This window comes from Sminthopsis crassicaudata, chromosome 1 (genome assembly GCF_048593235.1).
Source record: "Sminthopsis crassicaudata isolate SCR6 chromosome 1, ASM4859323v1, whole genome shotgun sequence".
In the NCBI taxonomy this organism is placed as follows: domain Eukaryota; kingdom Metazoa; phylum Chordata; class Mammalia; order Dasyuromorphia; family Dasyuridae; genus Sminthopsis; species Sminthopsis crassicaudata.
Window position 1 is genome coordinate 140,319,588 of NC_133617.1, and position 21,808 is coordinate 140,341,395.

Consider the following 21,808-nt stretch of genomic DNA (forward strand, 5'->3'; position numbering starts at 1 on the left):
TTGGACTTATGCTTTAACATATTTAACATGTATTGGTCAACCTGCGGGGTGGGGGGAAGGAAGAGAAAAGTTGAAAACAAGGTTTTGCAATTGTCAATGCTGGAAAATTACCTATGCATAAATTTTTTTAAAAGTTTAAAAAAAAATTACATTGGTAAGTTAGTGAACAAAGGAAGACAACCTGCTGGGGATGTTTAGTTTTTCAAATATGTGAAAAAAAGACTCATGGAAAACAAATTAAATTTGGTGGTCTTGGTCTTAATTTAAAGGATACAAAACTAAGAGCAGTGGGTAGAAATTGAAAAGAGATAAATTTCAGGAAGCTTAATTTTGGGAATCCAATAGAATGTAAAGCCTCATGCACATAGTGCTTGGAACCTAATAGAGGCACTCAATAAATGCTTGTTATACAAATGTGGAATGGATGGCATCAGGAAGGAAATGGATTCTCCTTTGATTTTGGTAGTCTTATAGTAATAACTGAAAGCCAATAATTAGCACGTTAACTGAAGTCCCTTCCAAATGAGATTCTTAATGTTAAGGCTTCAAAACTTTGATTGATTATTGATTCTGGGAATAAGTCCAAGAAATACAAGTACCAATTTTTTGGGGTTTGCTTAGCTATTACTTAGCCATTGTTTTCACAATTTGCATTGTCAAAATATGATGTCCCATGCCTGGCTCAAGTTTTCCTATATAGAAAAACTTCTTATAAACATTTCAGAAGACCAGAAAAGCTTAAAATATCTTGAATTGTTATTTGATAAAAAAAATCTACATTGAAAGATTTTTGGCCTCCTAATGTCATTTGAATAATCATCTGATGGAAATAACTTATGACTAGTTATGCTACTACTGAAAAAAAAATTAGATTTTTACAAATGAATATAATTTATTCCATGAAAAGATATTGTTTGAATGATAAAGTTTTCTAGAACTTTGAGTTTTCTATAGTTAAAATAAATTCTTGAGTTTCTTACGTAAAGTAATATGATTTTTGGGATGGAGGAGAGAAAAAAGAATCTTGACCCCTTATGTTTACATGGGCTATATTTTTTGATATTTACCATATTAGATACTAAAACTTCAAATATTATGAAAAAAATTTGACCTTATGGACCGGACCCCGGACCCTCTAAAGTCCCTGAACTTAACCTAACCTCTGCTATGTGCTAATTCTAAGGTGTTGATAACATAAGTTAATGGAGATATTCTTTAGTAGTAATCTAAGTGCCTTTTATGAGGTTAACATTAATATATGAGTATAAGGAAAGAATTAAAAGCACTTGATTTGTATAGGAAAACATTAGAATAGCAATAATTGTTATTACAGAAATGAAGTAGATAATAACAAATCTTTTTTTTTTTTTTTTTATGTGGAGGAACCAAATTTTGGTTAACTTAAATTAATTTGGTTCTTGGGAAACTAAGATACAATCTTGGAAATAGCCTTTGTTAAACATATCTTGCCATCTTCCACTTCCATATTAATGGTCTCTGAAATTCCCTTATTTGATCACAATCTATTGTCATTCCATTTCTTCCTCTGCCTTATTACCTCCTTGATCTTTATTTTTACCTTGATCTTCAATCCTTTGCCTTATTTCTTTACCAGGCCATAACCCCTACACTGGGTTATAGTCCTCCCTTTCTTGACCCCATCATGAACCAGTTATACTTTGTTGTCTCAAGTATGAATCCTTTGCCTCTTTATCCTGTCTCTTAATTTTGTCCTTCCAGGCCTTAGCCTTGGAATATTCTTGCCTTTCTCCTCATGTGGATCTTCACTGTTATCCTTGAGGCTCTGTCCTGGATCCTTCTTATCTATATTATACTACCAGCTCTCTTTTGTGTTGTTTTGGAGGGGTGTTATTGTTTTTGCTTTCCTTTGTTTTTCTAGTATTTATCACAGTACCTGGTACACTCTAGGAGCTTAAAAGTTTGTTGATTGATCAACTGATAAAAGGAGAATGGTTTTTATATTGTGTTAATTTGTGTAGCCAGCTTTGTGAAGAATGTAGTCCTTAAAAAAAAACAACAACCCTTTTTTAGACTTCTTTAGTCCTAATAAAACCCAAGTGTCTTAAATAGATTCAAGTGCTTTTCTGTAGTCTTGAATTCCATTCTTTGATTTAGAAGCATTTATGAGAATTAGTTGGTGGCACCTTTAGATAATGTGGAAAAAGGGAAATTACTTGGTTTTTGTTGCCACCTCTAAACTTAGTGAAGTTAATAAGTTTATTGTCAGTTATTATAAATAGTCTATTTTCATTCTTATTGCTTTGCTTATGTAATTTATCCTTTAACAAATGTTTGGTAATTGCCTGGCATGTCTTACCAATCACTTTATCATAGTGTTCACTCTTTATTATTTAAGTAATCTAGTCCATACATTGGCAGACTTCTGCAACTTTGGCCAAGTCACTTAACCTGAGCCTAGTTTTCATCATTTGTAAAAGTCAGGTAAGTATATACCAAGAAAATTATATAAATTTCAAGTGTAGTACAATAGCATGAGTAACATTGTTCTAGGCCAAAGAACAGTTAACTTAAGGGATTATGAATTACTGTACTTGTTTCTCTTTTTAATGAGACTGATTTAAAATATGTTGTCACGTAAAAAAAAAAAAACTTGGACTTTTTTGCTTTAACAAATTTTTTTTAAAGCAGATTTTGGGCTTTGAAATCTGGTTTTATTAAAGGTATTATTATTCTAAATAACTTCCTTTTAATAATCTAGAAGCAACTGACACAAAAGCAAAGGTATTGCCTTTAAGGATTTTATATACAGATTCTCTATCACACTTCTGTTGCCTTTTATTACCAAACTTGATATTTTTAGGCTGGAGGCTCTGGAAATGGACAAAGAAATGGAAGAATAATTCCATTTTATCATTTAATCTAAGTTAATAGAAAGATGCAATAAAGCAGATATAGTTCACTCATATCTTTACCTGTATTCTACCCCTCTTATTATAATCACATATCCTTTATCATCTTAGTTCTTTCTTAGTTGAATTTTATTATATCTGAATATACCTAGCACCTGTGTGAAGAGAAGGGCAGAGTGTAAAATCTGAAGAGAAATTAGGTGGTTTGGATTTATCTCCATGGTTTTAGTTAGTTATCTCTCATTGCCTTCTATCTATAATTCAAGACCTCCAAAAAATTATTTTCTTGTTTGGGGGAATATAGAATAAAACTTAATGTAATTTTCCAGTAATTACATTTTTTAAATCTTTTAAAATCAGTTTTATTTACTTCTCTTCTACTTTCAAATCTTTATTATAACTTTGGTTTGCCTCCTAAATAACTTAATTTTCGCCGTATCTTATTAAGTCTTTTCATATCACTTTTTACAATATAATCTCCCCATTTTGCTGCTGTCTCCTACTTCCCTCCCTTTGCTTTTTAAAAATTTTCATTGCTATAGTGTACTTTTTATAGGACTTGGTGGCCAGGCATAATATCCCTTTGTGCTTTGTTGAACTTATTTTAAGCTTTTGATTTTCTTAGTTTAACCCATCTTATCATTAAAATTTGTAGCTATTTCTCATACTAGTTATTTTTAGAAGGGAAAAGACAAAAGGGGTTTTTTTGTTTGTTTTTTAATCTGTTTGGCGATTTCAAATTTAGTTCAAAAATGGGGAGGGGGAAACAGATTGTGCAGAAATTACTGTTAAGGTAGGAAAAATCTCAATTTTAAAAAACTTAATTGTCTGATGTGACTTTAAAGCTCAGATTCTACAATATTCATTTGGTGGGTTTACCTTTGGCCTAGAAATGAAAGTTTATAGGCAGATTATTTTTAGAATGCATTGTATTGTGCTATAATTCCCTTAAGGAGAAATATGATATATGCATTCACTGAAAGAGCACAGGGGTAGAAGTTATAGATAGTGCATTCTATTTCACCTAGAGACTTTTTTATTGTTTTTGTTTGTTTGGAGGCAATTGGGGTTAAGATCTGAATTGTGCAGAGTCACAGAGCTAGGAAGTGTTAAGTGTCTGAGGCCAAATTTGAACTTGGGTCCTCCTGACTTCAGGGATGTGCTCTATCCACGGGGCCATTTAGCTGCCCCCACCTAGAGACTTTAAAAGAAATACCAAATAATCAATTGTCAGCGATATTATAGAAATATCTTCTGGTGATATTTATTCTTGAAGCCGCAGTTCAATGCTGCTATGAAGTTCACTCTCCATAGTCCATTAAGTCAATCTTAGAATTAGCATATCTTAAACATCCTTGTTTTCCATGTTTAAAAATTGTTGAAACTTTACAGTTTCAGTTTTCAGAAGCCAGAGTTTCTGAAGATAATAATAATAATAATGTGTAGTTAAAAGAATCCTGGATTTGAAAAGCCACAAGCCTTGGGGAAGTTAAATCTAGCCCTGAAACTTTAAAGTCACACTTGTGTGTGACTTTAAGCAATTTTTTTTTAATCACTTTATTCTCTTAGATGATAAGCATTAGACTATATGATTTTTTTGCTTTTACGTTGACAAAATCTTTTTTGTCTCTTTTCCATTTGCCATTACATAGTACCTCATTATCATTCTTGGACTTTATTCCAGTTCTCCTTTCATGCAAGAAAAACATCATTTTGCTTTCCAATCTCTATCCTTTTTAAAATTTACTTCTCCAACAGGAAGTGATGGTAACATCACCATAGATTGGGTCTTTAGTGGCACCTAAGTTCAGATTCCTTTGGCATTTAAAACCATTCTGGCTTTTTCGATGAACCGAGTCTTGCTTTTTCTCCCCTTTCCTTTGCTGAAATTCAAAAGAAAAAATCCTAATATTTTCCTATCTCCATATCTTTGAGCATGATTTTTCTAATGCTTAGTATTCTCCTTACTACTACTCCTCCAACAATCCTCTATCCTTCTCATCCAAATTCTTAGGTATCTTGTAAAATCCAAATGAAAATGTTCCTTCCAGAAATTGTATTCCTTGATCCCAGTCACTCATTCTTCCCTCATCATGTCTACATTCTTCCCTTTTCATCTTCTTGGATCAAATAATTCTTTTCCTTAGGTTTCAGCGTACTTATATACAATATTATATTTCATAGTTATCTGTTTTATTAAACTTGCCTAAGTTCTTACACCTTCATTCCTCCCTTAGTGCCCTTTAATAATTCAGTATCCTTAATTTAACTTTTTTTTTTTAATGCATTGAATTATTGAGTAAAAGCAGGGAACATTATAACATAGGTCTCCTTTATTTAAAAAATTATTTAATAGATTATAAATTAAGAAAAATAAGGAAAAGACAGCCTTATAGAGAAATACTTGAATAGTTATTTTGGTATTTGTTCCAAGTAATGAAAATTTAGGTAAATGAGCTATTAGGCAATGTCATTGGTAAAGAAAATATTGTCTCAATATTTCAAATCCCACCTCTTGCTTTCCATTAAAAAAAAAAAACCAAAAACTTGATATTTGTTCCCTTTTCGAATTTTTCGTGTTACATTGAACTTTTTCTTAACCTAATTTATATATTTCACTTTGGGAGAATATACCAAGACATGCATTCACTATTGTTGTGCAGCTTCTGTGTTATCTCCTTTACATCCAGTGTTGATTCTTTGTAAATGTCATGGCCTTCCAAACCTCTTAATCTGAATGCTTTTGAATTGGATCATCAAAACCTGCAAGGTCTTGTAAGGGAGAAACATAATCATAAAAAATCAAATAGATAAATACCTATTGTACAGTTAATATGCAGTTAGACAATTGACTTGTAGAGTCACTTTGTTTATATGTGTATCTTAGACAGTGGATTGATTACAGGTTAAGCTCATATTTTAAAGATCCTTGTGAGATAAGTGAAAAGCTTGAGAAGTCATTTTGGATAATTAATTACCAATAATAAGTTTCTGAGTGATTAGTAATCAACTTATATTAAATAGACTAGCAGATAAAAGTTAAATGGAAGTCAATGGGTCTAGGTAACTAAAGACTCCCCAGGTAGGTCCCTTGACTGTTAAAACAGTTTTGGAAAGGGAATTGTCCCTTATGGTAGAGGTAGAAATAATCTTCTAATGGGTAAGCAATTAATGAGAAAATGAATATTATAAGAGGTGGGCCTTTTCTAAAATGAGGGGCTGGATGCCTGATTTCAATCTTAATCAATGCTCTTGGACAAAGACTCATCTACAACCAGACCACTTAAATTGTATGTACACAGTGGGCTGCAATTCTCCTAGTTTGATGGGGTCCTGCAAAAGATTGATCAGTTCTGTTCTTTGCAGGGAGTAGGCTTTAAATGAGAAAAGAAAATGAAAAAAACTAACCTACTAATAATTGATAAACCTCACAATGAGGATTTGGAGGATCCTATATATAAATTGGATATTAGTATAATAAAATAATCTTCCCCCCCCCCCCCCCAACTGTCTACTTGAACCAAAGGTTCATCTTTTTAATGTTGGTGTTCCCCCAGTTATGTATAGCGCTAGTTACAAAATTTTAATCTCCAAAGGATTAGATAAAGCTGATTCAAAGGAAAGGACTATGGTAGTTAGGAAGTCTGTAGCACATTACTAATAGCCTATTTATTATGAAAGAGGAGATAAGGGATAAGGTATCAGAATGTGAAAAAAAAAATGGGCTGGTCACCTATTGAGCATAGAATAACTGGTGGGCAGCTTGTGGGCTTAGTAAAATAAGAGCAGGTGTACCCTTAGGTGAGAGGACGTGGCTTAGTCACAAAGAATGGGCAAGAATATATTAACTTCATTGATTTGATTTCTGATTGCTTGATTGGTAGATGAAACTACTCTCTCAAAAATTGCCTTCTAATTGCTAAATGTTATGGTTTTGTCTCCATCAATTTCTGACACAAAAGTTTTCAACCTTCTCATCTGAGAAAGCACTGACTTCTTCCTCCTTTTGCTTTTGACTGTCCTTTTTACCTATGTCATACCTGTGCTTATTCTGACTATTTTTGGTGTCTTACTATTTCATGTTCAAGATTCTGTTAACCTCTCTTCATTCTTATTTACTCTGTTCACATAATTATCAGCAATGCCTCCCCAAACTTCAAATTCAGTTAAATTATTTTTGTAGATCTTTTGGACCAAACGTACCTGGATGCCCACCAAGTACTTCAACTTTACAGTGTTCAAAAACCTGAATTCCTCAAATGCTCTCTTAGCTTTTCATAGCTAAACGGTTTGAATAGCTTTCATTATCCTCAAAATTTTGGAGTTAACCTTCTTCTACTCTTTCCTTCTTCACGCTCATAGCAAATAAGTTTCCAAGTTCTTTTAATTTTATCACTATAGCTCTCAGACGATCATCATCTTTCACCTAAACTATTAAAATAACAGATAATTGACTTTCCCAGCTTGCCAGTGTCTTTCCTACTCAGTTTATATTTCATATAACTAACAATGTAATCTTCTTAAGGAATAGGGCTAACTGTGTCATTCCTTGTGCTCACAAACCTTCAGCAGCTTATTTGCTCTTGGGATGAAATATGATCTTGTTAACCTGATATTTAAGACCTAGCATAGTCTGGTTTCAGTGTCTGGCAGCTTTATTTCATATTACTCCCTTTATATACTTCTAGCCAAATTGAACTGTGCTGTTCTCCAAATTGGTTGAGGCAGTCGTCCCCTATGTCCGGATGATTTTTTTTTTTTCAATCTTTCTTTGCCTTTGTCCTTTCTTGAGATAGTGTGAAGGGGGTACTGTAAAGAATGATGAATTTGAAATCAGGAGAGAGATCTAAACCTGGTTTAATTCTACTGCTGAGAATTTCTGCATTTATTTATATAATGCAGATAATAATATCTGTAGTACTTAATCTCATGAATTGTTGTGGAGATACTTTATTAAAAGTTCTATATGTCTTTCCCATTTCTCTTCCCCAAATTAAAAATGTTTTCATCAAATTTTCTTAATTTCTTTATCACTTTTCCTTCCCTACTTTTTATCCTACGTACAGTACAGTGTATTTGTGTCTGTCCCTCAGCTGACAATAAATACTTGGAGCATTGCCAGTTTTTACTGTTCACAAGGAGTACATTTAATTGAGGAGGGAAATATGTAAATTCAAGCTAAAAGTTTGAGCTAAAAGGTTACTTTTGTAATGTAGCAAACACTGCCTCTGGGCTCACTATCCCAGGGCCAGTCTCCATACTTCTCAGGATTTCTAGGATTAACTCTGGAAGGTCAGGGTTTTTGGTCAAGTCTCTTTTCTGAATTTCCCTTCTTGCTTCCCCTCCTGGCTCCCTTGAATGGTTAATTTCTTTTAATATTTACTTGGAAAACTTGGCTAGAACAGACATTAATTTTTCCCCCTACCAATTGGGAGTTCTCTTACTCGGAGATGTTCACATGCATCCCATAACACTTGAGTCCTCAGTGTATGTTGAACCGATTCAAATGTAATTCAGAAATATTTAACAAAATTAAGTAAAAATCCATTATGTGTTTTACAGATATTACATTTTAAAGCCAAGTCAACAATGTGATTCACAGGGATCCTTACATATGGATTAGTTCCTCCCTCCCTTTTTTCCCCCCCATTTGATTTTGATCTTAGTCATAGGAGAGATTGAGCTCAGATTTAATGTAAGTTTCTCCATAACCTTGAATACCCCAAGTTCCTATTCAAATACTGAATGGGCAGCTTTGTGAATCATCATTTCGGCTACTACTGGAATGGATCCCAAAGTTCATTCCATTGCTTGCTTTTCAGTGGTGGTGGCTGACTATAAAATCCACTCTAAACTCAGTTTTTGGACTCATAGATCTCAGCTGGCTCAGTTCCCTAACTTCTTAAAATTCAGTTAAAGTCTCCAGAGTAATCAATCTATCTTCTCTTAAAATGAGGTCCCCTAATCTGGCAGTCATCCCAATGAATGCTTAGACAAATTACCATTAACTTTGGATAAATATGGGCATGCCTTCTTGCCCTCCACTTTTCAAGAGGATATCCCTTTCTAAAATTTCCCTTCTGGATTGATTCTTGTCTATGTCTTGTTTCAGATCTCTGAATATAGAAGCCTTTTCTCCTTCACTTGTTCTTTTAATATAAAGTACTGGGGGGGGGGGGGGGGCTGTCATTTTTTATCCTCAAACCTAACACATGCTTTATATCAAGTGGTGCTAAATGCTTACTCAATACAATTAAAGTACTATTTTAAAATGTATAATTCAAATCCAGAATGAAGATCTTTAGTGATCTTTAAACTATGGGGTGGTTATATTGACTTTTGTTTTTTTAGAATGATTTTCTGAGAAAATTAAAATTTAAAATACTCTAATGTTGAATTACATGGAGTTTTTGTTTTAAGACATTTAGTGCAATCATTTGACCTCAAATAAACTAGCCATGTTGGTAAGTTTGTTTGCTTATTTTAATTAGGATGTTTTAACATGGAACCATATATACTCCTTGAGCAAGCTCAGTCTGATTGGACTTCAGGCCTCTGGAGGTGAGAACAGTGTGGCTTTTTTTATTCAATACTTGACCACATCAGAGTAATTGCAAGTAAGGGAGCCAGAACCTTAGGCTGGCTCCTAAAAAATAGCAAAATATTGTAAGTGAAATATAAGTAATCTGTCATTAAGGAAATACCCCTCTCTCTTCCATTGATTCCTTCATATGTTTTGTTGTTTTTTTTTTTTTCAACTTTGCTGCAGTGCCCCACCTTCCTCACTCCCCATAGTCACCCATTTAATTTAGTCTGTCTAGTACTCAGCCCCCAAGCCTATTTATCATTTAACATTTACCCATTTTTAATGGTATAAAGAAGTATAAATGTTGAAAATGAAACATAGTTGACTAGAAGCTAGCATAATCTAGTGCTTACCTGCCTATGGCCTTAATCAGGTCATTTTAACCTTTCTGTGTCTGTTTCTTCTGTAAAATAACGCCTGGAACTAGCTGATCTTTAAATTACCTTCTAATTCTTATCACCCTCTATTCTTTTAGCCCATGACTCAGAATGACAATTTGGGGTTCAATCTTGAAAGCGTCTCAAGAATAACTTCATGGTTTAGATTCTAGAAAAATCTTTTAATTTGTCTGGTTCCTGGTCTTATGTTAGGGATCTTCAATTTTTCTGTGAGTATTGAATTCTAATAATTAGCTATATGTGTAGGAGAGATTTATTAAAAGAGATTTCTGTTATAAAGACCCATCTTCTATGGTCACTTTTTCCTTCTGCCTTTTCCTTTAGACACTTTAATAAAACTCAGACCACCAACTACTTTAATTATTGCTCCTTTTAGTGCCTCTGAAACTAAGCTTCTTAAACTCATGGGGTTGCATAATGAATGTGAAAGTTAAAAAAAAAGTTGGCAATGGTAAAAGGTTTCTGAATGCAACGACCAAAAATTAATTTAAAAATGAAATACATAATCTGAGATGTATCATAGAAAGTGTGGTTCTGAACATAATATGGCCACTTACACTGGGGATTCACCAGCTGTTGTCAGAAGCACCTCGCCTCAGATTCTATCTAGATGGGTTCGAGTAAAAATTTTCCAGGGCAAAAAAGGGGGTTATAAGTGGAAAAAAGTTTAAGAAACTCTGTTCTGAAGTACCTTGCCTCTGAGATATCCTCAAATATATCCCTGTATATAGCTTATTTGGATATAGCTGTTTGCGGTTTGCCTCTCCCATTACATCACGACCTAAGAGAAAAAACTTATTTTGTTTTTCTTTGTCATCCCCTCCCCAGCATTGAACATAATGCCTGACACGTGATAGTTGCTTAACTTGCTTCTTAACTCTTTATTCTATCCCCATTTTTATAATTCCAACAGGTCTGAAAATTAAGTTGTGAAGTTTGTTTAGTATTTTTTGACATCAGATTCATTTCTTCCCATTTACTTGTGAATGCTCCCTTAATCAGAAACCCCTTTTTGCAATTATAATTTTCTACCCCAAATACAAAGCAACTAGGTAGCACAGTGGATAGAATGCTGATTTGGAGTCATCTAGATATATATCTATATACCTTGGGCAAATCACTTAACCCTTTTTGTCCCTCGGCTTCCTCAGCTGGAGAAGGAAATGATAAACCATCCAATCTTTGCCCAAAAAATCCTCAAAAGTAATCACAGATATGACTGAAAAACAGCAACCCAAAATAATATGCTTAGAGCTTTTTTTATATGTGTATATACTTAGTCTTTTTTTCTGTCCTGTTTAAGTAAAGGAGCTCCTTGAATTTCCACATTCTTTATCAGTTCTCTGCACATGGTTTATATTAAAGCAGTGTTCTGGCAGTTAGCTTATAATGTGAAAGTAACTTTGATGGCAGTCCAAATAATCTTTCTTCCTCATTTCCCTGACTATTCTGTCATGTCAACTGAATTTTTGATAAAATTTTGTTGAGAAATATATTCAAAATAATATAGAAGTTTTATTATTTATAAACTTACTCTGATTTAGAATAAACTCTGACTTTGTATCATAAGCAAAAATGCAAATATGTAATGGAGAAAAAGTTTCTGTTAAGTGTATTGTTATACTTTGGGAAATTAAAATCCAGGGAACTAATTGTCTAAAGTCACATAGTTAGTATCAGAGCCAGAATAGTATTTCTGAATATAGTATGGTTTGACTTTTGGGTGTTTTTTGTTTGTTTGTTTGTTTTTTTGTTTTGTTTTGTTTTGTTTTTTAATATCTATCATCTATTGTTTTAAAAGCAGTGTGTTGGCTTTAATTAGTTTCCTTTATATTCCTATGAATTATTTTATTCATTTAAAAAATATTCAGAGAATCTATTGGCTTCATCAGATTGCCAAAGAAGTACATTAACATCAAGTTAAGAATTCCTGAATTGGATCTGCTGAAGCCTTTTCCAGCTTAAAAACATGATATTTGAGGTGGCAGCTAGGTGGCGCAGTGGATAGAGAACCAGCCTTGAATTCAGGAAGACCAGAGTTCAAAGGTAGTCTCAGACACTTAACACTTCCTAGCTGTGTGACCCTGGGCAATTCACTTAACCCCAGCCTCTGGGGGGGGAAAAAAAACAACATGATTTTTTTGTAATTATTTGCATCTAAGTTGCTTAATATACATCTTTACTTTGGAAAGCATCAGAATAATCTTTTTGACTACATTTTATTATAATGAAAATTAAACTTCCAAATCATTTCTGCAGTTAAACAAAATACTTATGAATAGTTTTGTGGGTTTTTTTTTTTTTTTTTTTTTTTTTTTTTTTTTTTTTTTTGATAGAAACACTTTGCAAAAAGTAGCATAGTCAAAATGTTTTAGTTTTTTCAGATTTGGGGACTGAATCTAGATCCTTTGGACTATTAAATAAATATTTTATTTACTGATTCCATGCCAGTTTGGGGTGGGAGGATGATATTGTTTTCCTTGATACTCTCCCACATTTTTTGAATCCTTCCATTCTCTGAGGAACAATTGATAGATTGCTTTTTGTCTTTTGAAAAAGCAAGTGGCAGGCTTCTAACAGTTATTTTATTTCCAAACTTCTGAACAAGCTTTAGATTTCCCCTTGTGCCCATTGAAAAAGCGTACCTATGTTTCAAGGCCCTGCTCAAATATCTTCTTTTCCATGAAGCTTTCCCAATTAACTACTTTGATTCCCAGTTATAGGTTTTTTTGTTCCAAGTTCTTAGACCCCTGGTAACAAATTGTTTGACTAGGAATTAGATTAGTTCATTTGGGGGGGGGGGGATACTTCTTTTTGGTGCTGCAGTGAATTTTATTTATCTTTATGTTTGGTTGTATAATAGATACAGATCACTTTAAGGACTTGGAAAGGATTAATTTAAGTCTAAAAGGGGAGAACATTTTGTCTTATATCTGTATAATCTTTATTATTTGATTCAGGTTTACATGTTTTGAAAACTATTGATAAATCTGATAAAAGTGTGTGTATGTGAACTTTAAAAAATAGTGTGTCTGTGACTTCTGATCTCTTTTGCAGCCCTTTAAACAAATACATAGTAAAATGTGTCCCTTATTAAGCATATATAAACTACTTTTTATCTTTCAATTGAATTCTAGGTAGTATTTTTTGTTGTTTCTAAAATTTTATAAATCTTTATACTTAGAATTTTTTTCTCTCTTTTTTCATTCAAAGTCTCTATTGGAAAAGTTCTTGATTCCTAATGCTTCACAAGCAGAAAGCAAAGTTTTCTATTTGAAAATGAAAGGAGACTACTACCGTTATTTGGCTGAGGTTGCTGCTGGTGATGATAAGAAAGGTATGTTAACATTACAAACATATTAATAAGTAACATTTGCTTTTGTACTTGATAAAGTGTCTTCAAGGAGAATCCAATTTCAATTTTGTCACATTTCTTAATATGATCATAGTGATTTTTTTTTCTGCCTGAAATAATATTTTATATTTATTTTATTTAGAACATAATAGGGGAACTTTATTACTCAAATTTATATTAGCCCTGAGAATATAGTTGTTAGACATTTGGGTTTTGAATTCTGACTTATTTAACCATATTTTAATGGGAGGTACATCACACTGTCACTCAGGAAGGCCTGTGAAAGATCATGGCAAGATTGGGTTTTCTGGAAAAGTTTGTTAGCATTGTATACAAGTTTCATGATTGCATGCCCATATGGTTCTAGATGAAAGACAGTGCTCACACTTTTCCAGTCACTAAGGAAATAAAGCAGGATTTCTGCTTTCTACCATGCTCTTCAACATGCTGTTTTCTGCATTGAAAGATGAAAATGGCATCAAACTCATCTTCCATGCTGGTGATAAATTCTTTATCTTGAAAAGATTATGTAATCAAAGATCAGAATTTATGAGGTGTAGGACTTTCTCCTCACAAATCATTGTGAGGTGCAACAGAGAATATGGATTGGTTCTTTGTCACGTGTGCTAATTTTGGCGTGTCGATCAATATCAAGAAAACAAAGGTTTTCTACCAACCAGCACCATACCATCCATAATGGAGCCATTGATCACAGTAAATTGATAAATTTTAAATGTTATGAATCAGTTCACTTATGGAGAATGATATTGATCCACACATTTCCAGAGCTAGCTCTGTTTGGAAAGCTCTAAAAGAGTATAGGAGAGAAAAGGTATCAGACAGCCACCATCCTGAATATCTAGAGTTCATCATATTGACTGTACTGTGGACAGTTTGTCAGGGTATGCCAGAAAATTGAACTGGTTCCACTTGAATTGTCTCAGAAAAACTGTGAAGATTGCCTGGTAAGATAAGGTACTGGACACTGAGGTCCTCTTCAGAGGTGAACTGCAAAGCATTCAAACTGCTGTGAAAGATAATGACTTGGATGGGTGTTTTCCTAAAAGACTTTTATGGAGAACTCAAAACACTCGTGAAAGTCAGAAAAAAGAGGTGCAAGGACATTGAAGTTCTTGAACTTTAGTATTGATTGTGATACATGGGACTACTGACGGGACTGTCCTGCACGGTGTGCTCGCTTGGTGTCCTATGAACTAAGTAGATTCATACAAACAGAGGAAATAGTGAGGTGTGCAAATCCAGAACCACTTTCATTCTAAATATTTTAACAGAGCACTTGTATCCTATCTGTGGCAGAGCCTTCCAAATTCTTATTGCTCTAATTAGTCACAATCCAATACATCTTATTTTGAATCCAACTTGGTGATGTCATTGGTTCTCTTCAATTAAATGAAGGACAAATTTTAGACGGTCACAAAATGTCAGAACTATAGAGTTATTCTATGCTTATTGAAAGCTGACTGAAATGCTAAAAATCAGTCTTTGCCTTTATTTCCAACTTGTGAAGTGCAGTGAATACAATTTAGAGCCAGTGTTATCTTAAATTAGAATCTGATCATTTTGAATATGAGCTAGTAAGGATTTGTTTCATTTTTAATAAATTTGTATTATAACAATCACTTAATTATCTTTATTTTATAATGTAGTAGTACAATGAGGAATGAAAAAGTATCAATTCACTAATATATTTTGTTTTCATTCCTCAGGAATAGTGGATCAGTCACAACAAGCATATCAAGAAGCATTTGAAATCAGCAAAAAGGAGATGCAACCAACGCATCCCATAAGATTGGGTCTGGCCTTGAACTTCTCTGTGTTCTATTATGAGATCCTGAACTCTCCAGAGAAAGCCTGTTCTCTTGCAAAGACAGTAAGTTTGCTTTGCTGTTTGAGAATTTAGCAACTTGATTAGTACTTGAGAACTAAATTTTTATCTTCCTGTTATATACAGGCTTTTGATGAAGCCATTGCTGAACTTGATACATTAAGTGAAGAATCATACAAAGACAGCACACTAATAATGCAATTACTGAGAGACAACTTGACAGTAAGTACATCACCATTAAATTGTCTTACTAACAAAAGTGGTGTTATGTTTGATAAAGTGGGGGGGGAAATCACTTTAGAGGATTGGTTACTTTAAAAATGAGAGCAATTAGCTGACATTGACATTGACTTTGCTTTATATTTAATGATTCATCTGAATTAGCTATCTACTTAGGATTATTCTAAAATTTTACCTATACTCTACAGCTTAAAATCATACCTTGGAAAAGAATGCATAAGTAGTGACATTTACAGATGACAAAAGAGGTCATAACTGACTTCATTGTCTATTGAGCGGAACATGAGTTTCAGTAATTTGTGTTGAATGCATTCTCTGGACTATATGTAAACCAGAGGAATTAGTCATGATGGGTTTTTTGTGGGGGTTTTTGTTTTTGTTGTAATCTTTAGCATGGAAGAGTAACTCTTCTTAGCTTTTTCTCATGGAGTAAAACTTTTTAAGATCATATAATCCATTGTGCCTCTACTGTATTAAAAACATGAACAATAGTAGCACAAAGTTACAGTGGTCAAAAGGCATAGTTGGCCTTTTAAAGAGTGACTTCTAAACTTCAAAGTTGCTCTTTTGAAATATATTGTCCTTTCTCCCCAGCACCCATTGGTATTTGTATTTGTGGAGTAGATCAGAGCATAATTACAAAAGCAAAAAACTTTAGTACAGGAGTTAGTCTTGTGTCCCTTCCTTCCTACCCCTTCCACATACAAAGTACTCTGCAATATTCATTTCTGTTAATTATCAAAGCCATTAAGATTTGTAATTGTAAGTTCAATCTCTAGTTTAGGCTAAAAGAATAATTTTAGTTGCCTATCCCTCCACACAGGATCTTAAAAATATATTTTGTATTATTTTCTTACCATTATAATTTCTTAGGGCTTTTTTCCTCAGAACTTTTTTCTAGTTCATTTGCCAAGTTTTGTGTACAGAATGTTCTCACTTTCAGTAATAGACTGTGTAGCAGACTTCTATGTAAAATGATTTTTACATGATGCAGTGGGAAAGGGAAGAATGGAGGCCAGTCACAGTTCAAGGATATGTGGAGGTGGGGCAGAGACAGAAGAGCAGGAATAGGAACATGTGGGGGCCTGTCTAGAACCAAGAGAAAAAAAAAACTTGGGAGGTTGACAAGGAAACTAGAAAGAAGGGGTAGCAACATTGGGGAGGGTTGGGGCAGATATAAAGGGCCCAATCCCAGAGGAACCAACAGAAAATAGATACCTGGGCAGATAGGCAGAACAGGGTTTCACTTGGAAATTTGGTTTTTTTGTTTCTGTTTTAAAGAGTTTGGAGGCAGTGTGGGGAGGCGTTGTGAATAGCAAAGCTGAGGGGGCAGGAAAGGGGATAAGAGAGTGTGTTGCTGTCTCTACACTAAAATTAACAAATTTTTTTTGGAATGAAGATTTTTTTTTTGAGAATTCTTTGTGTAAAGTCAAGTTTACATAAGGTGAGAACTGAATGTGTATCCTCTAAGGATCTTGTGGCTTTAAAAGACTTCAACCAAAAAATTTGTACCTTCCTGTGTGTCAACCCCAGCTGTAAAATCAGTTGATGTATGAGGGATGGGATTATCGATATTTGGGTTGAGAAAAGAGCTTTGGAAAAATTTATAAAGGGTCTTTGCATAAAGCAGTTAAAAGGAGCTTTAAAGCCTAAATCTTACTTTTTACTTTATTTTTCCTTGGCTTATAAGGATCAAGCGACAGTTTAGCTAAAATTAGGCAGCATAGAGTAACCACTGGAACTGAAAGACTTAAGGTTAGACGTTTTATTGGTTATGTTGGTGGTGGTTCTTTGTTCTTCAAGAGGACCAAAATGACATTGATGTTGCTGTTAAGTGAGTATGTCCAACTATGCCTGATTAAGACCAATGTGACCTTGGAATTTTTTGGAGTCTTTATAAACACTAGGTGTGGATTCTCTATTGCAAATCTCATCTTTCTTCTGAGCTAATTCAATTTTGCTTTACTCATAGAGCACAACACCTTCTCTGAGAATACACCAAGCTGAACAGTCCTTTGTCAGTGACTCTCTTGTCATGTAATTATTTTGATTTTGAACCTTCAGTACTAGAATTGAGTTTACTTTCCTCTCAGTATGCTCATTTGAGCAACCCACCCTGAACAATTCTTTACATTTATGCAGTCTTTGGTCATCATAATTTATTTGTTCATTTGGTAAAAAAAAAATTACAGTAATGATCATGAACTTTTTTTTTTTTTTTAATGCAATTTATTTAGGTTTTAGGGGGATAGTTGAAGTGAATTTCTTGCTCATTTTTTTCCTCTGATATCTTGCTAGAATCTAAAATAGATATATTGATAAAAGACTCTGTGTCTTATGTTTATAACAAAGTATGGACACTGAGTTAAAATTAAGTTTCCTTTGTGTTTTGGTTAATTGAAGCTCAGGTTAGAATAATTCCTTTCAGTTTGAATCTTTATCGTGTATGGTCTATATTTGGATGTTATTAAATGTACTGGTCCAAAATTGAATGGTAACCTGTATATATATCTTTGGTTCTTTTCCCATCTGACTCATAAAACTAATTTGGTTTTCTTTTTCTTTCCCTTTTATGTAATCTCTATAAGGTAATAGTTAGGGAAAGGGGGCAATATGATAATAGTTAACTATCTGGTTTACAGATTGGGAGGGGTGGAAGTGGTAGTTTGAAATCTTAGTTGACAAGAAATATTGACCATACCTTTTAGCCAGAATTTTTGTTTTGTTTTGTTTTTTCCTTAAAACAATGATTATGTTCTGGTGCTATTTACTTATAAATATGTCTGAGCTTTTATACAGAGTAGAGCTCAAAATATGGCATTATGACGGCATGATTCTAAATCCTCTTTAACTGTATATGATGAATAAATCTTTAAGCATGTCTCTGTGTGTGTACATAGAAGTTTCTACTTTGTGCATTTCTCCCAGATTGAACCTATATCTTGCTGATGGTAATAATAGAATTTCTAGCTTTATCTCTTAACTGTTAGTGGCAGAAAATAATTTTTATAGTCTATCCTATGAGAACATTATGCTTTTCCATGCTTGATTGATAACTGTTATATTTAATTAATTACATTTACTTGGTTATTAAGGAAATACTATGGAACTATTAAGGCAATATTATAAAGGAAGAAAGGTAGATGCAGAATTATTTTTCACGTTTTCAAACTGTAACTACTAAATTGCCTTTTTTTCTTTTCTTTTTTTTAAATCAGTTGTGGACATCGGACACCCAAGGAGATGAAGCTGAAGCAGGAGAAGGAGGGGAGAATTAACCAGCCTTCCAACTTTTGTCTGCCTCATTCTAAAATTTACACAGTAGACCATTTGTCATCCATGCTGTCCCACAAATAGTTTTTGTTTACGATTTATGACAGGTTTATGTTACTTCTATTTGGATTTCTATATTTCCCATGTGGTTTTTATGTTTAATATTAGGGGAGTAGAGCCAGTTAACATTTGGGGAGTTATCTGTTTTCATCTGAGGTGGCCAATATGGGGATATGGAATTTTTATAATGTTTTACATGTTTGGCATAGTACTTTTGGTACATTGTGATTTCACAAGGCCAGTGTTAAAACAGCTTCCATGTCTAAGCAAAGAAAACTGCCTACATATTGGCCTGTCATGGTGGGGGGATAAAGGGATAATTGGTTCCAGCCACAGGTGTAGTTATTGTGGGTACTTTAGGGTTGGAACACTCATGGCTGTGGTAGAAACAGATGTCCCATAGATATTACATGTGATTCCATGTGTATCTGTGGAATACACAATCTCAACGTGTACACCTTTATGATTGCAGTTGCAAAAGTGTTCCTTAAGACAAAGTTTTAACCCAGTCAATTTACTCTGGAGAAGGGCAGAAAACGGTTCACATTCCATTATTTGTAAAGTTACCTGCTGTTCGCTTTCATTATTTTTGCTACACTCATTTTATTTGTATTTAAATGGTTTAGGCAACCTAAGAACAAATGTACAAGTAAAGATGCAGTAAAAATGAATTGCTTGATATTCATAAAGTCACTGTATATCAAGCACAGCAGTAAAACAAAAAACCCATGTATTTAACTTTTTTTAGGTTTTTTGCTTTTGTGATTTTTTTGATACTTGCCTAACATGCATGTGCTGTAAAAATAGTTAACAGGGAAATAACTTGAGATGATGGCTAGCTTTGTTTAATGTCTTATGAAATTTTCATGAACAATCCAAGCATAATTGTTAAGAACATGTGTATTAAGTTGATGTAAGTGGAATAAAAGTTTTATGAATGGACTTTTCAACTACTTTCTCTACAGCTTTTCATGTAAATCAGATCTTTAGTTCTGAATCTTCTCTAAAGGAAATTGTACATTTTGACGATTTACTTCCCACTTGGTAGCTATATAATGGACTTTTAAAAAAAAGTTTAAGTATAAAATTATCAAATGGCAAAAGTTCCATGTGTTCCATATTGTTCCAAACATTACTCCCCTCTCCACCACCCTGATTCAGTTTCTCTTTTAAAACAAAGGTGGTGGTCTAATAAAATCATATGTTCCACTTAAATTTTTGGTATGGAATTTTTCTAACTTACGGAAGCTACAAGTCTTGTGATCTGTGGTGACATTGGTTAACTATCAGGTTTGTGCTTCCAAGTCCCTCTTTAAAAAGAATTTGTTGCTATTCTTATGGCCTGCCTTGGATTTTAATCCCATATTCCAATTTGTCAGGTATACCTTTTAGCCTTTTCTCCTTCTGCCTTGTCACCAACCACACTCCTATTCTGGTGGTGGAGGGGGGGAGGGTGTTGTGTGGGGAAAGATAGCATGATATTTCTGGCTTCGGTATCTTGAGATTCCTTTCTTCCTTTGCTTGCATCCCACAAACTTCTTGCCTCTATTCCTATTTCCTATAGGAAATCTTCCCTTAATTTAGTGAGAATAGTGGCTTTTTTTTTTTTTCTCCCCCCCCTCTTAATCTCACTCTTAAGCCCTACCCTGAATGGTTTGTTATTGTCTGCCTTAAAACTCTTCCCTTAACCCAATCCTCTCACCAAGTGATGGTGGGGCTAAGTTATACCCAAAGCTCACGCTGCAAAATCTTCCCTCACTACCCTTGTAGAAAACACCAAACACAAAAAACCATTTAAAGAGAGAGGTGTATTTTTTGTTATAGAATGTAAGCTCCTCAAGGGCAGGGACAATGTTTTTCTGTATGTTCTATTGTGCCTAGTACACTGTAAATGCTCAATAAATATTGATGATGGGAGGCAGTGAGTCTTTATGATAAGCAGAGGTGAGAATCTTGTACTGAAATATCAACTAATGTTTATTTATCTACTGTTCCATTATATCCTCCTTAGGTTGATTCTGGGAGATGATAGCCAAGAATCAAGTTGAAGCTTTTTTCTTTGGATCAGAGATTTCAACTTTGGAATAAGTGGTTCATCTTCACTCAGTATTCCTTATACTTTGCCTGGGCTGTTGACATTTTCTGTGAACTAAAAAAAGATTCTTAAATGCCCAAGGGAAAGTATATAGCTAGGCTGAAGCTTAGCTATTCAGTAAAATCTGAATTTTTGAATTTGGTTCTTTTTTTTTTTTTTAATTACTTTTTTCTATGTGAGCTTAGTTTGTCTAAAACTTAAAACTCTAAATATGAAAGCTTGATCTTTTGATTTTATGTTAGAATTCACTTAGTTTAAAATGAGCTTTTTTTTCTTTTAGACCAAAAAATTGACAATGGATAAACACCAAGGCAAAAATACCATTCAATTTATTTTTTATCAATTTCTACAATATTTAAGTTTGATTTCCCAGTCTAGGGTTTAAAATTGGCATAACCGTCCTTCAACAAGTGGCATGTTCACTAAATAAAAATTTAATTATTAATTTCAAAACGAACCATATGAAATTCTGTAAGGTGGAGTTAGAAAAATGTTTACAAGGGATTATTCAAAGAAAACTGCATAAAAAGGATGTATGGAACTAGTTAAGTTCTAAAAAAAAGAAAGGAATTCAATAAATTAAGAAGAGAGAAGACTGATAGTGCACCAGGAAGCTAGAACAAAAAAGATAGAAGTATAGTTTGTATTTCAGGGATGGTGTTTTAACTAGGTTAACTAATAAGATTTGTTCTATTCAGCATGTTGTAATTGATGTCCCTCAGCTTCTGAGAACAGAAAAAAGAATGTCTAGTTTTTTAATATGTAGCTGTCCAAAGGCCACACACTTTGCTAGTTTTTTAAAAATAAATTGAAAGACAAAAGATTAAAGCAACTAAAGGGCAGAACCTGGAATCAAAAATGGAAGTTTGGGGAGAGATTGAAAGAAATGCACAGGAATCTCTTAGAAGTTTCTAGAGAATGAAGATCTTTAACATCTTTATTTTCAAGACCTCACCTTATCTTGGGATTGGCTTCCTGCTTAGAAGAATTTCTGGCATATTGATTTCTAAATTAAGCAACCTTTACTTAGCAAGGGTTGAAACCTCAGCCTGTATCGATTTTTT

At 33.6% G+C, this 21,808-nt stretch overlaps 1 protein-coding gene across 4 annotated transcripts in view; it reads left to right on the plus strand.

Annotated features, from left to right (window-relative positions):
* The window catches only part of YWHAZ (tyrosine 3-monooxygenase/tryptophan 5-monooxygenase activation protein zeta), a 40,014-nt gene extending 20,150 nt beyond the window's left edge, over positions 1 to 19,864 (plus strand). For all 4 annotated transcript variants that reach the window (XM_074268028.1, XM_074268021.1, XM_074268034.1 and 1 more), the window contains exons 3-6: positions 13,089 to 13,212; positions 14,958 to 15,121; positions 15,203 to 15,298; positions 18,535 to 19,864. In XM_074268028.1, coding sequence (XP_074124129.1) covers positions 13,089 to 13,212; positions 14,958 to 15,121; positions 15,203 to 15,298; positions 18,535 to 18,594 — 444 coding nt within the window. In that variant the 3' untranslated portion in view covers positions 18,595 to 19,864. The remainder of the gene's footprint in view (positions 1 to 13,088; positions 13,213 to 14,957; positions 15,122 to 15,202; positions 15,299 to 18,534) is intronic.
* The last annotated feature ends 1,944 nt before the right edge of the window (positions 19,865 to 21,808 follow it).